Here is a 15,596-nt window from a genome sequence, read left to right on the forward strand (position 1 = left end):
TTAACATATCTTCATAACATGTAGAGAGATAATTCTTTCTTAACGTCGATTCACCTGGGATAGGATGACTAGTGTATGTCTCCAAAAATTGTCTGAAGTGCTGATTATGCAATTTCTTTAATGGAATATTCGAAGATACCATTCACTGACACAAATCCTTCGAAAATTCCGAACCATTGTTCGTTGAAGAAGGTGAAGGAGAAGAAGAAGAAGAATTAGTGGAACCGTTTTTAAACAACAAACTTTGTCTGCTATCCTTTGTAGATAATCTGCTTAAACATTTAAACATGGTAAATGTTTAATGTGCTGCCGCACAGTAAATCGCTTTTCTGCCGTAACTTTCACGCCACACAACTTACAATAAAATATCTTGCAATCGGTACTAAACACCTTTTCACCAAACACCTGTACAAAACTACGCAACTTTGCGCTCCTTGAACTACATGTACTCACTTTAGGCATTGTAAAGTCAAACTGAAGTCTTATAACGCCCTCCACATATATAAATAGAATACTTCTAAGCCCTCCAAGAAAGAATTGGATGTATATACCTTATAGTAAGACGGAGTACAATAGGAGAATACCCGTTACACTTGACTCCCTCCTGCCTCGACTGGGAAAGGCCGGCTTGCCAGGTCATAAATGCTGCATTTCAAAAATTTTCGCCTTTGTAACTGCAAGTACAGTCCAGTCAAAAATATGGTTTTTAATATGAATTCATGTACCTGAACTCTATTCCACATTGAAGCAACAGTCCAGCCTGAAATTTATTTTGTAACACAAAACATTATGGAGCCGAAATTTTACATTATATCAAAGAATTGTTTCTAAAATGACAAAAAATGACCTTATTTCAAAATTATGACAAAATATGCTGTAAAACCAATAAAACTCTAAAATATGCATTTATATGCAAAATAAAAAAGATATAATTTCAATAAGAATGACTGGAAACATGCATAATTACATTTAAAAATAGGAATAAACCCTAGGAAAAAAATATGACATGTCATAGAAATCCGGGCCCTAGTAATCATGGTATTAGCCCTGCGTGTACTGAGGTTATGCTATGGCTAAGTACACTATACGTGTTCCGATCGCAGGACTCAGCAGCGGTAACTCCATTTAATTTCTTCTTGGTATGTGTCCATACACACAACGCTAGGCCAATGGTGGCTTTTAAGAGTTTCCAAATTTTCCGCTAATGTTCACTTTACACTTTCACATGATTACCATTATACATGGAGCCGGGATAGCAGTCAGCATTGTGATGGGCTACGGGCTGGACGGCAAAGGCATGGGGCTTTTCTCTACTCCACAGTGTCCAGACAGACTATGAGGAGCCTCCTATCCAATACGTAAAGAGGTGGGGGGCGTCAGGCTGACCACTCACTTCCACATAGTGCCGAGATCAAGAACAATGGAGCTGTATCTCCACTCCCCCATACGTCTTCATGGCGTGGTGCTTAATTAATTAAGCACAGCGAAAACTATATCCTCTTTTTTCTCTATCTTCAACAATATATAAATTAAGTAGGTTAACTATACAAAAGAAATATGCATAGTAGATTGTAGACAGCAGAATCATACTGAAATGGAGAGAAAGTTAAGGTAAATCTGCAAATACTATTTTACATGTTTATCTTGGGATCTGATTCCTAGTCAAGCGATACCTGGAGAATTGTTATGGGTGTCGCGGTTATCGCGAAGTTGCTACAGCCCTTTGTTGGGCCCTGGCCTCTTCTTCAGTTTCGTAACCTTTTTTACACAAATGTAAGGGCTCCTTGGACGAGTGTTCACCCCGTCGCAAGGACAACACAGGCACAGAATAAAAGCACACACAGACATCCATGACTCGAGTGGGATTCAAACCTACGATCCCGGCGTCCGAGCGAGCGAAGACAGTTCATGCCTCCGTAAAGTTGCTACAGACTTACACAAAATATTGCCACGATCTACACATACGGCCGAGGGGTGGGAGTTCGGGTCCCGGTAGGGCAAGTCTTCCTCTTCTTCAAGTCGTCCATACTGGGGCCCAACCACCGAGCCTCCTATCTAATGAGTACCCGGGACTCTATCCCCCGGGGGTACAGCGACCGGGACGTGAAGCCGACCACTCACTTTCAACTAGTGCCGATGTCAAGAATACGTGGATGTATATATCCCCTCCCCACACACCTTCATGGCGTAGTGCTCAATCAGTTAAGCACAGGGACAACTTTACATTTACCGGCTTCACACATAGAGACATTAGTTCAATTACGGCGTACATACTGAGCAAGCCATTGTGTCACAAATGAAGTTCTGAGGAGGCTGTCAGGGACTGGACAAACAGTGACCACAAAAAATACTCGAAGTCCTTACAGGACTCAGACGGTTTCCCATAAGGAACCTCTGCCAGAAGAACCAAGAAAATATTACAGCTAAACAGAAACCAGTTATGGTGGGTGATACGACACTTGTCACCTGAGAGGATACCTTTTCAAAATGAGATTAACCAATAATCCCATCTGCCAAAGGTGCCTGGAAAAAATGAATCAGCGAAATACATATCTCACGTGACTGTGAGGCTATATCTTACTTAAGATTTCCTCGTCTAGGCCACTATTTCACGGAGACAGGTGAGTACCAAGTCGCCCCTCTAAGTAACACACCACACTTCGTTCGATGCGTAGGACTGTTGAAGGGATGAAACAGAGGGGGATGCACAGGAGATCACTGAAGGTCGCGGTGCAAGGGCTGGTCAAGGCCTACCTCATATTCGTTCATTCACGTCCTCTTACAACCGAAAGTGTAATAGTGATTAGGCCTCCATTATAGAGTGATGTGGTTTTCATTGCACGGGCATACTAATGCGCACATACATAGCAGTATATGTGCGCATGAGAGCGACACAGTTCCATTAAAACTTACGGAAGAAACGTCCTGTACGAGTATATGTAAAGTTTGAATTTCCCACAGGCGTATGAATACCGGAGCATGTTAAAAATAGACTCTAGTAACTTTGTAAATATGACGTAACGGCCAACGTCATCAAATTACGATGACGCACTCGCGTTCACATAGTAGACAGAGCATACGTCAGCGCAGTAACTTCTCCCGCCTTCCGACCAGGGGAAAATATTGATCTATCGACTCTCTCTTTCTGATTTTCCTTCTTTTTCCACACAACGTTCCTGCAGTCCCCACTTCTCCTTTTCCTCTACATTCTAAAGCAGTACAGAACACAACATTCATTACTGCTTTAAAAAAAATTACAAAAGGGAGAAATAAGAACTTGTTACATTTTATACATACTTAGGAACCTTCAACAAACAGGTACGGTAAGGTAAAGTTGTCCCTGCGCTTAACTAATTAAGCACTACGCCATGAAGGCGTATGGGGGAGTGGATGTATAAATCCACAGTTTCTTGACCTCGGCACTAGCTGGAGGTGAGTGGTCAGTTTCATGACCCTGCCGCTTTACCCCCGGGGAAAGAGCCCCCGGTACCGATTGGTTAGGAGGTTGGGTGGACCCCAGAGCTGGTCTGAACGACATGGAGTAGTGAAAATTCTTGCTCCCACCGGGACTCGGAAGTCCGACCCCTTGGTCGCCCAGCCCGTAGTTAGTCGCTATACCGACTGAGCTACCCCGGCTCTTAACAGGTACAGCAGACTCCCGATTAACCGGAGGATTTGTTTAGACAACTGACTGGGTATCAAACAGAGGAAACGTGCCAGTTATTAGGCGATGCACATATTCCTTAACTTTCAGATCGTTGTCTTGTGCGTTGTGACGCGTGACACTTCAACACTGAACTTGCACGCAGCGTATTCCTCCTTTCTGCGGGTTGTTTCGCGCCGCCGTCAATAAACAGATTAGGGGTCTCGGAATCGAATCGAATCGAATGCGGGCCACACGTCATTTTCAGCGGTAGGATGGGACTACTCCATTTAGTGTTAGCACACTAACAACTATGAATTAATTGAGTTATTGCTACTATTGCTAACTTCTGTGTGTGTACGCATGCAGACTGTCCGTTCTCGCCACATACTGGCATAACCATTGGAATGTACTTATTTTTCTCCGCCGATAACGTTAACTTTAATTTTTCTTTGAATGATTATTAATTTATTGTCCTTATATAGACTGTCTACCCTATACAAGGTTGGTGCATTGCTAACTGTATGAAACTCAACATCAGTAAAACTAAAGTTATATCCGTCTCCAGGAAAACCAACGCAACTGAACTAAGACTATAAACTTTGTCAATCGTCAATATCCAGGACCGATTCTATAAAAGACCTGGGAGTGTTTATTAATGCTAAGCAATATTTCCATGACCAGGTCAATTAAATTTTCTCTCACTGTACTAAACTGTTGGGTCTAGTTCGTAACATTTCTCATCTCTAGACTGTATGTTAAGATTGTACACTGCATTAGTTAGGTCTAAACTTGAATATGCGTCCGTAGTCTGGAATTCGATTACGTCAACTGATGCCAACAAGCTGGAACGCATCCAGCAGAGGTTTGCGGCCCTCTGTTTTAGTCGTTTCTTTCCTCAGGTTCGTTACAATTATTCTCTTGCTCTTGAGGAGTTAAAATTACATACTTTATGTACTAGGAGACATCGCCTTGATGCTCTCTTTCTTATTCAAGTTTATTTTGGCTCTAAATTCTGTCCTTCTGTTCAGGAAATTGTTGGTCTCAGAGTTCCTGCTCCTCAGAGACTCTGCTTTCTTCAGTGTCTGCTCATCTAAAAATTGTCCCTCTGCTAGATGTGCAGCAGCTGCTAATGTTGTCTGCAGGGTGTTGACGTATTCGGAGCCAGGAAAGTTCGCCTCAAACGATTTGTAAATATGGTGTAACTGTTAGTACTATTATTTGCATGAACATAAACAGCAATTAAACTGAATTAATATTATCCTGTCTCAATATCTATACTTTTCATTTCTCAGTTAAATATTTATACTTTCATTTCTCCGTTCTCAATAACAACTTAAGATTTATGTTAATGAAATTATTATTATTATTACTGTTCGTTTCTTTACTTGTCTGCATTAATGTCTTTTTCCTCCAGTGCTTGCCTGTAATTTGTCTTTGACTTTATGTTGTGATTGTCCATAATGTAATTACTTGTATCTACACTGTGCTCTGTCTGCAATTGGCCTTGCGGCATATAAATAATGAAGAACTGAACTGAACTGAATTATCATCTCCATAATGTTATTGGGGTGATATCTCTTCTGTACGCTAATTATTCCTTTACACTCATATAACCAGTATCACAGAACCGGGGTAGCGCAGTCGGTATAGTGAGTGCCTACTGGCTGGACGACCTAGGGGTCGGAGTTCGAGTCCCGGTAGGGTCAGAATTTTCTCTTCTCCATATCGTCCAGGCTAGCTCTGGGGCCCACCCAGCCTCCTATCTAATGGGTACCGGGGGCTCTCTCCGGGGAGTAAAGCGGCCGGGGCGTGAAGCTGATCACTCATTTCCAGCTAGTGCCGAGGTCAAAAAAATATGGATCTATACAGCCACTCCCCCATACGCCTTCATGGCGTACCTTACCTTTATCTTTGTTATCCAATATCACAATCCTTTCAGTATATTATCAGGAGAAATCTTCTGGATTTTATGCTAGAAAAATTAGAAGTTGTCAAGTCGGATATGAGCTCTGAGACGGGCAAGAAGGAAGGTAAGAACAGTGTCTGGCAGTGGTGGCGACGCAAGTGGGGGAAGAGCTTCTTCTTGCTATTAAACAGCAAAACGTAAGTACAGACTGAATTACCTTCAGTGGCTGGTGAACATTCTACAAAGCTTCAGTTTCACTGAGTTCCCCAGCCTCTTCCTCATCTTCGTCTTCCTCCCCTTCCCCATTTCAGCTACAGCTACTGGTATCGCTGTCATTTTGTAAGTTGACTATAATTTGTTCCGAAATGTCGTCAATAATAGGTTCCAGTCGCAAGGAGTTCTGTTCTCACTGACAGGCACTGTTGTACCTCGAGCTCCATTCATTCTTTCTGAAGACATTGAACTTTTTCTCGGCCAGTTTCATAGCATCGTACAGCTAGTCAGAAACTGGCATTCTTTCTAGGGACATATTCTTTAACCGATCCTCGTATCACTTCAACAGGATTAAGATCTGGGTGACACGACGGAAAGCGAAAGTCAGGGTGGCCATGTTCAACCAGTACAGCAACAATTTTAAATATCCTGAATCGTGGCTTAAGTAGTTTAATTAAAAACAAACAAACTCCGTGGTTTTATTCCGCAAGCGAACTGTACCGACCGAGCGACCGCTGCTTGTCGGCAAAGTTAGTGCCAACTTTAACGGACTGAAGGTGTCGCGTGGTCAGCGCAACGAAACCCCACGGCCGTTAATTTCCGTTTTCTAGGCCGGAGCCGCTACTTTTCATTCAAGTAGCTCCTCAATTATCCACACGATGCTGAGTGGACCTCGTTCCAGACCTACTACTTGTCAGAAAATCTGATAGTGCAGGGAATCGAACCTAGGACCACTGGATCTGTAGCCAGGAACTCTGACCACTACACCACAGAGGCGGTCTTGCAATTAATAATGGCACCTAAAATGTCCTTCTGAAGACAGGGCCTGCTTTAGTGATACATTTGTACTGTGAGATCATTTTCGTTTCTATAGGCGAGAGATGCTTGTATATTACAAACGCAATTTCATGAAGGGCAGCCAGGAAAAAAAAAGTCTAGGAAGCAAACGAGATACTGTAATAAATACATGGACAGAAACACACATTGCTCAGCTATTTAGTACATCCAGTATGTTCCCACACTCTCTGAGGTGGGAGAGGTTAATGAACTGATTCGCTACAGCAGAAATAAAGGGGGGCGGGAGAATAACAAGAAAGTCACGGATCCGTCAATGGATGCTGACTGAATAGTAATTATCATGTTCCCGCTCCACGAGAACAACTGAAAGCAAGAATGTATTAGAACAAAGAATCACTTGTATAAAATTCCTGTAGCTATTCCATACTTTATCACTTTCTAATTTGGACCTGAACCATTTGTTTTCAGGTGTGCTAATGTCTTGACGCCCGAGGGCTAAACCTCTCACTATTTTTTTTTATAATTCGCATAGTGGGGGGTGGAGTCCAACCGGGTCCACTCGGCACGGCGGCCACTGATTGGCCTACTGTAGCCTGCCCCGGGCGATTATGATGATGGAGAATTTGGTGGAATGAAGACTGGCAGGGGAAACCGAAGTACTCGGAGAAAACCCGCCCCAGCGCCACTTTGTCCACCACAAATCCCACTTGACCAGAACAGATATCGAACCCGGGCCGCCGCGGTGGGAAGCCAGCAACTAACCACTTCAGCTATGGCGCGACCAAAACCTCTCAGTAACAAACAATTTCAGAAGTGACTGTGATATATCACTAACAACGGCATGCCACTTTTACGTTCAGATTAACTCTCAAATAATGTTTAAGACTATCTGTCTTTCTGTCTATGGCACTGTATCAATGACTCTTAAATGAAAATTTTAATGCTACAGTATAGTAAAGATAACATTTCATTTCAATCTTTACAGAACTGTATTTTAAAAATAACTAAACAGGAGTAAAGAATCCCAACGCCTTACATTCTTCAATAGTTTAGGGTACAATTTAAAAATCATAGCAGAGATATCAGTGTTTTGCACGAACCTCATATTTTCATATATAATTGCCTAGTTTACTGCAAATGGCAGTCTTCTAGTTCGGATGATTGGATTTATTAGCACTTCGGTTACATGCTCTCTATTACTCGTAATTACACTTAAATACAGGCAAAAGCGGCCTCCGTAGTCTTGAGGTAACGTTCCCACCTCATGACTCGTTGTACGCGGGTTCAAATACCCGGCGGAGGTCGTCGAATTTTTAAGGGCGGAAAAAATCAGGGAACAAGTCCTCCGGGAGGGACTTTAAGCCGTGGGTCCCGTGTCGTAGCTTTACGGCACGTAAAAGAACCTCATATCTCCAAAGGAGGTCACTGAGCCAAATTAACGAACGTTTCCCGCCCAACAGCAGTCTCTAATACCTCTGGTAGATGGGGGAAGCATTATAGATACCTCTCAGCTAAGTAGAGCCGGTCTAGCTGGCTGGGCGGGACTGATGGTAAGCACCAGTACCGGTAAGGCTATAGAGACTGGTAGAAATCATAGAGCGAAGCACAATGGGCCAGTACAGGTCTCAGTGCATGGGGAAATCCACCCTCTCCAATAACTAACTAAACTAACTAAATACAGGCAATATGGTGCTATCGCTGATTTACGCACTTTCCAATTCACTGTTGCACACGCACTAGGGTTCCTAGTCTTCACTAGTCGTCTCCTGGCAACGGATCCCAACACAGTCCCACTGAATTACACACTCCAAATATTACAGATAAAGTCTTCAAGTCACAAGTTAAATCATCACAGGCCGCCCTCCTGTACTCTTCTGTACGTTTGGTTCCATTTCCGCCGCTACTATTTCTTCTTCTACGACGAACTCAGAACTCAAGACCCTCAAGTCTCTGTCACTCACTGCCATGGTTCCAAGTCAAAGTAACATTGTGACTGACGGTCGGTCAGTCAGTCTTCGTGTCAAACCCCATCTGGGGCTCATGATCAAATTTTTATCATTGTAAGACAATTTTGGGTTTGTTGATGTGGGACGCCCTTTCTGACAAGAGGACGGGTCTGTCTTTTGTATATGCTGCTGGCCCTTACCGGCCAAGTCTTTCTCAGGTTCGAGTCCCTTGGTACTCGAAACCATACAAGGTGTGTCCCAAAAGTCATGAAATAATATATATATATATATATATATATATATATATTTAAATTTATTGATGATATCGGTACAAAGTGTTAATATTCTTCGAAGTACTGTCCATGAGCATCTACACTTTTTTTCTACCGACTCTCCCATGCCCGGTACGCCCCCTCAAAGGCCTCGACGGGAACCTCATTTAAAGCTGTTATCACGGCCGCTTGGATAGCCTGAATGCTTTCAAAACGGCGTCCTTTGAGTGCAGTCTTGATCCTCGGGAACAAAAAGAAGTCGGCCGGAGCTAGGTCGGGGCTGTAGGGTGGCTGCGGCAGCGTTGCCACGTGGTGCTTCGCCAGGAACTCACGGACGAGCAGAAACGTGTGGCTGGGCGCATTGTCATGACCACACCCTTGGCGTCGAAAAAGACGATGAGCATTGTTTTCACTTTGGATTTGCTCATCTTCGCCTTCTTCGGTTTCGGGGAAGCCGAGGTGTGGGGAAGCCGAGGTGTGAGCAGACTCCCCGTAGGCTTGCTTAAGCAGTTCGTGAGTTTCGGCAGCTTTTTTGTTGAGCTTTGTGCAGAACTTGACCGCGCAACGTTGTTCGAAAGTATCCGCCATCGCGCGCCGTGACGTGGTCACAAAACACAGGTGCACTAAATAAGCGATACTGACGCCTCCGATGCTCGAGCAGACTGACCTTGGGCGCGCTGCGAAGCTAAAGGCCTCCCCCCCCCCAACCCAACCGGTTCCAGCGCGCTCCGACCAGTAGGAGCGCGAAAAAAAAATATATTTCATGACTTTTGGGACACACCTTGTATATTGCTGTCTCAAATTTGAGACTTCACTTTTTGTCGCCTCCTACAACTAGCAGGGTCACGGTGGAGGTATTCGACCCCACCTCCTAAACATCAATTTCTCTCCTTCTACATTCAACTAAAATCACACAACATCACCAAAGATGCACAATATATGACTTAACACAGGCCACAATATGCAGCACAATCGGTGCCGAAATCCAGTAGCACTGGTGTATCTGTCATGTTGCTGTTTGAATATCTTGGTCTAGACCAGTGGTTTCCAAAAAATACACTGTGAGCTAGGTCAAGATGTTCTGCCACCGAACTCGAGCACCAGTGGTCTTTTCCAAATCTTATATATATATATAGGTAAGGTAAAAGCTACCCCTGTAACTGGCCGTGAAGGCCCAGAGGGTTGTGAGACGTCCAGGCTCCCACATTATCTCCAGATAATCGGCTAATAGATGGTGGTAAAGTTGTCAGCCTTACATGCCAGCTGCCCTTTACCTCCAGGAAGATTCCTGGTACCTAATTCTGTTAGAGGCTGAGTCGACCCCAGGGCCATAGTGTGGCTGGAACTGAAAAAATCACCTCATCGGGACTCGAACCTGCGACCTTCCAGCTTGTAGCATAATGCCTCAACCAACTATGCTACCACATGTGCCATATATAAAGCACACCCACACACACACACATACATACACATAAAGTAAATTGGTTGAATTTTCTTATTTTATGTACTTCTTGCAATGTTTTATATACATACTTAATTTTTTTGCCTTTGTTAAGTGCAATTTAATAATGACCGCTTTTCTTTGTTGTCATTGCTGTTGTATAGTTGTCAATTTATTTTGCCTATTTTCACTGTATAATGAAGCATGGAATAATTTTCTGGGCCAATTAATCTAGCAACAAAGAGATACTGCTACTACAAAATAAATTAATTAAAATCACGGTGGGTGTGAAACCTATAAATTCATATATAGGTATGTTTAAGAGATTAGAGATCTTACCTCTTCCATGTGACCATACATTTTCATTAAATCAGTGCTAGAAAGATATTTAACTCTTAACGGCATGTTGTGTGTCAAAAACTGTGTACTGGTGTGACGTGGGACCCTGTGTGGAATGTTTTCTTGACTAACACACCCAGTTGGACTTCTAAGATAATATGATATTATCATTCATAATTTTTATAGGCTTACTGCGCCAAAAAATAATTTTAAAGCAGTGTGGATCAATGCCGCGATTCTATATACATTTCTGAATGTAGTGTGAAAGTTAGAAAAAAAAAACTCCAGTTTTTCCCAATTTATTACACTCTTAAGTGAAATGTTGCACACTCCAATTTAAATATTTTAATATCCTCCGACACAGTAGTTGAGTAGGAATTTAAATGCCCACAGGCGGTGAAGGATTAAATTGTGTGTTTTCATTCATAAGACATTTATGAGCAGATGGTAAATTGTTGAAAATGTTGATGCCAACATGCCCATAGTATCTACTTTTCTGGAAATATGAGAGGTTGGTGTCAGGTCTATGAAGAAGGTGCTCATTCGATGTATTACCTCTGCGCACAACTGATTTAGTCTGAAAACCTTCTTGGTTATTTACAATGAAGTTCATTAAACACACACTCATTCTACTCTGCTGATATATTCCTGTTATCTAAAAATGATTCATAATCTACTCAAAAATGTTTGTATAAATTGTGTAAGAGGAAAGTACTGATGTACTGATGTATGGTGGATCTATTTGCAGCATCTGAATACCTTATATGAAACCTCTGTGTACATGTATTTTATAGTTTTCATTTTATTTTTTATGTGGAAGCTTCAGTTGTACCGTGCATATATATTTTGTGTTTTTATGACTTATTCCAATTTCTGCAGACATTTATAACTAATTTTTGACCTGCTGAATGTAATATACTGTCCTGTGTATGTGATCAGACACAGGGTTTGAATTGATAACTGAATTACTGAACACTTACAACTACAAGTAACTATAAAAGTCTCACTAATTCATGCTTTCTAAAGATCACTGTAACTACAGTACATATAAAGTCTTCTATGTCCACACTAGTCATTCTTTAGTAACGGCATCTAACAACAGAGATTCTTAAGCTTCCGTGCTCATGTACATGTATTTACCGGCTGGCAACATGAGTTGATGCCTAACAAACAGCTGCCTCTTCTCATTCCGCTATTTCTCTTTCAGCCATTATGTCACATTATGTATATGTATAGCATGTAGAACAGGGTGTTGAGGAGAATATTTGGACCAAAGAGAGATGATGTGATAGGAAGCTGGAGAAAACTTCATAATGAGGAGCTTCACAACTTGTACTCTTCTCCAAGTATGACTAGAATGATCAAGTCAAGGAGGATGAGGTGGGCAGGGCATGTAGCACAAATGGTGGAGACGAGGAATGCATATAATATATTGGTGGGGAAGCCAGAAGGAAAGAGACCACTGGGGATACCAAGGCATAGATGGGTGAACAATAGTAAAATGGATCTTAGAGAGATAGGATGTGATGGTATGGATTTGATTCATCTGATTCAGGATACGGACCAATGGAGGGCTCCTGTGAACATGGTAATGAACCTTTGGGTTCCATTAAATTCTGGGAAATTCTTGAGTAGCTGCATAATTGGCAGCTCCCCAAGAAGGGCTCAGCTCCATGAGTAAGTAAATGGTATGGATGTCCCACAGACAGCAACATGACATGCAAGAGCTCCACAAACTGAGGAAGTTTGGGAACCACTGGTCTAGACTGTCAATTTAGAATATACAGTTCTCACATAAGTTTGTTGTGTTGCATGTTATGCAGTATTTCAGGTCGCATGTAGCACACCTTTGATGTAGACCCTGCCTAAGATGTTTGACAAAATTCAACAATTTCATCCCAAAATTGTAAGACACAACTATATTTTCATGACCATAAAGTCTTTCTCCCATGAGTCTACCTCACTCTACACCAGTCAACAAGGGCACAACTCTGTGACTGGACAGTCAAATTTGCAGTGTCATAAAGAATATGCCTTTAGGTGAAACAGCACTTCATGCTGGTCACTACACCAATCATTCTGTTTAATTCATTACTTTCACACAAGAGACAATTTCCAGCCAGTCAAACAAGGCAATGAGTTCTTATCAGAACTCAAATAACACTCTGTCATAACAAAAGTCAAATACAGTATTTACCCAAATAAAAGAACGTCCCTCCATTCTAAAACTGAAATTCATGGAGAAACACTTTCCTTTTACTTCTATTACTGAGGCAAATTATCTTTCCAGTCAGTATGTGACACACTTCCGAAGTAATGACCTCTCCATCATTAAGAAGATAAACACAATAAACACATTAAGATGGTAATCTGATATGTTAAACAGGTTCTGACTAAATGGTTGACTTAATTACCTCATTACATGCATACAGGAAGCTGTAAGAATTCCTAAAAGGAAACACAGTCTGCTGAATTAATGCCACTTCTTCACTCAAATATGGACTAACAACTACAATAGAATACTTTCCCCTATTGTTTCCATTGGAGAATGATTCAAAGACTGTCATGAGAGGAACAGGGAAAGGCACAAAATGGGCCTACCACAGCTCCTAAAATCCAAGCTAAGCTCAGTGAAATTACGTTATGAATGAAAAAATTTTAGGAGGTACATTAAAAAATCAAGCATAAAAAAATGGCATAGAAAGATTTAAAATTCTAAAGATATTTTAAAATAAAAGAGGGACTGTGAATTGTTTGTGTTGCATTATACACAGAAATGGCTGGAGTGAAACAAGTCAAGAATAAGACACACAGATTTACAAAATTAATGGTGGATATTTAAATTAATCAGGATCAATATAATTAATGATCATACAAAATAAAGCTACATCTGCTGCTACAACTTCCTTGTCATCAATGACAATGACAATGATGACAGTGACAGTGACAATAATAATCGTGGTGACAGCAATAAAGCATTATGCTAGGAAACAATGTTACTGTCTGTAAGCAGATATTAACTTCATAACCAATATTGGTCTGGAGATAGGCATCAGCCCCATCAATTGGGCCCAACATTGTAGGTTTTCTACCTGAGGATAGAGGCAGAGTCTAATCTTGAAAACATTGTTTGAAATATAAACAGGACAACAGATAATATCCAACAAGTCAACTGTTGTATATCAACTTCCTGTCTGTACAGATCCTGAAAAATCAGTGCCATCACTACAAATTGTACCACTGGAGTTATCCTGAGCTCCAATTTTCATTGCTTCGGTCATATCGAAGAATTTTTCTACTTCATGGGACTTTCTGGTAAGTTCACAGCTAACCAGAAAATTGAGATTTCCACAGCAGTGAACACTGTAACTGGGCCCTTCCTTGTCATGACACCACAGGATTTCATTAAGTTGTGGGTGCAAATTAACTAAAAAACTTCAAATATTATGTTTCTGGACATTATCCATCGTCTGTCTTTATCTAAAAACAATGTCCTTTATATTTCTCAAAACACAATGTTTCAGAGACTGGATTCCACCTCCGGAAATAGGGACTAGCTCTATTGACTGGGCCCAACTGAGTAGGTTTTACCTGAAGATGGAGGTAGAATTCAGCCTCAGAAACAATGTGTTTTGAAAAATAAACAGGACAGTGTTCTTAGACAAAGACAGGATGGTAAATAATGTTCAAAAACATAATGTTTGCACTAATGTACCCATTGTCACAAACTTTTAGATCTTATACGTAATACCTGGAGGCACTCTTCTCCATCTGCAACCAGAAGATAACAGAATCTTTTAGCATGGACTATAATACAGCAACGATTATGATAACGCTTAACTCCCTTTGTTGGGAAAGTCAGATTTCATCAGTGCTATAGATGTCCTGCCACCGGATCATGTCATGATTCAGTTCAACTTGTTTCTCATCTTCATACCCCATTTCTCTAAGCTGGTCCTAGCTAACCAATTACAGCAAACAACCAACTAACTTTATCGCACAAGGTCTTCCTTAAGCAGTTAACAATTATCCTCCTGATAAAGATATCCAAATTTTTGTGGCGTTCGGAACTTCATCAGTGCCTTCATAAAAGCCTGAGAGTAAATTCCACCTGAGCAGCTCAGTCCACTACACATCATTATCATGTATTAACAACATACAATTCACTGGAAGCTACAGAATCCCCGTGGTTGTAACATGAGCTAATAAAGACCAAAACGAAAAACCAAGAAAGCTAATGACACAATTTGTATTAATAACAAACAATATTCACATCGGATGACAGCGCACCTGAAAAGTGTTATCATAGTAAATGCTGAATGACACGTAACAGACTACACATTTTATGCCTCATTTCACAGTATTGTTCAACTATTCTTACCTTAGTATACAACTCCCTTGTAGACATGCTTTTATATAAATTAGTAAGAAATATACTTTTGCTTTCGTGCCCACTTCTCAAAGCGTGCTCGGGCCACTGCCGAAAGTTACTCCTACATATTGCATACAGATTCCAAAAACGAAGGCTTCATAGTTACAACAGATTTGTAAATACACATGTCACTCACAAATACAAACATAATGCAGCACACACATCACAATTCGAAGTCAATTCGATGCCTTTTTAGCCACCATTTAACAAACAGTATCAAACTGATGACCCGACAGTCGACCACATCTCTTCGCAGCTGTTCAAGCACTGCGGTAGTTTAAACGGAAAGATGTAACACATCCTACAGAACGATGGGTAAACGTGTACATTCGTTACTGATATTCCACGTACTATGTACATTCTCTTTTTATTTTTTCGTGTTATTAATGTAATCGTCAAAAACATAACAACGATCATATACGAGTAATGTACGTATATCAATACCACACTTCTTCCTTTGCCACATCTTTGAAAGCGATACTAGCGGCATGTGTCTCAACAGCAAAAAACAAAAATCGGTGCAAAGATATTCTGCCGTATTGTACTTACCGGTACTAACTCATACTTCGTCATATACGACTTTCCTTGACTGTGTTACCTTAC

General features: G+C 41.3%; 1 protein-coding gene across 1 annotated transcript in view; it reads right to left on the reverse strand.

Moving 5' to 3' along the window:
* Positions 1-15,326, reverse strand: part of LOC111864726 (unconventional myosin-Va) — a 113,778-nt gene extending 98,452 nt beyond the window's left edge. Inside the window, exon 1 of the mRNA XM_023852212.2 lies at positions 14,943-15,326. Coding sequence (XP_023707980.1) covers positions 14,943-14,969 — 27 coding nt within the window. The 5' untranslated portion in view covers positions 14,970-15,326. The remainder of the gene's footprint in view (positions 1-14,942) is intronic.
* Between the last annotated feature and the right edge of the window lie 270 nt (positions 15,327-15,596).

The sequence above is a fragment of the Cryptotermes secundus genome, unplaced genomic scaffold (assembly GCF_002891405.2).
Source record: "Cryptotermes secundus unplaced genomic scaffold, Csec_1.0 scaffold522, whole genome shotgun sequence".
Lineage (NCBI taxonomy): Eukaryota > Metazoa > Arthropoda > Insecta > Blattodea > Kalotermitidae > Cryptotermes > Cryptotermes secundus.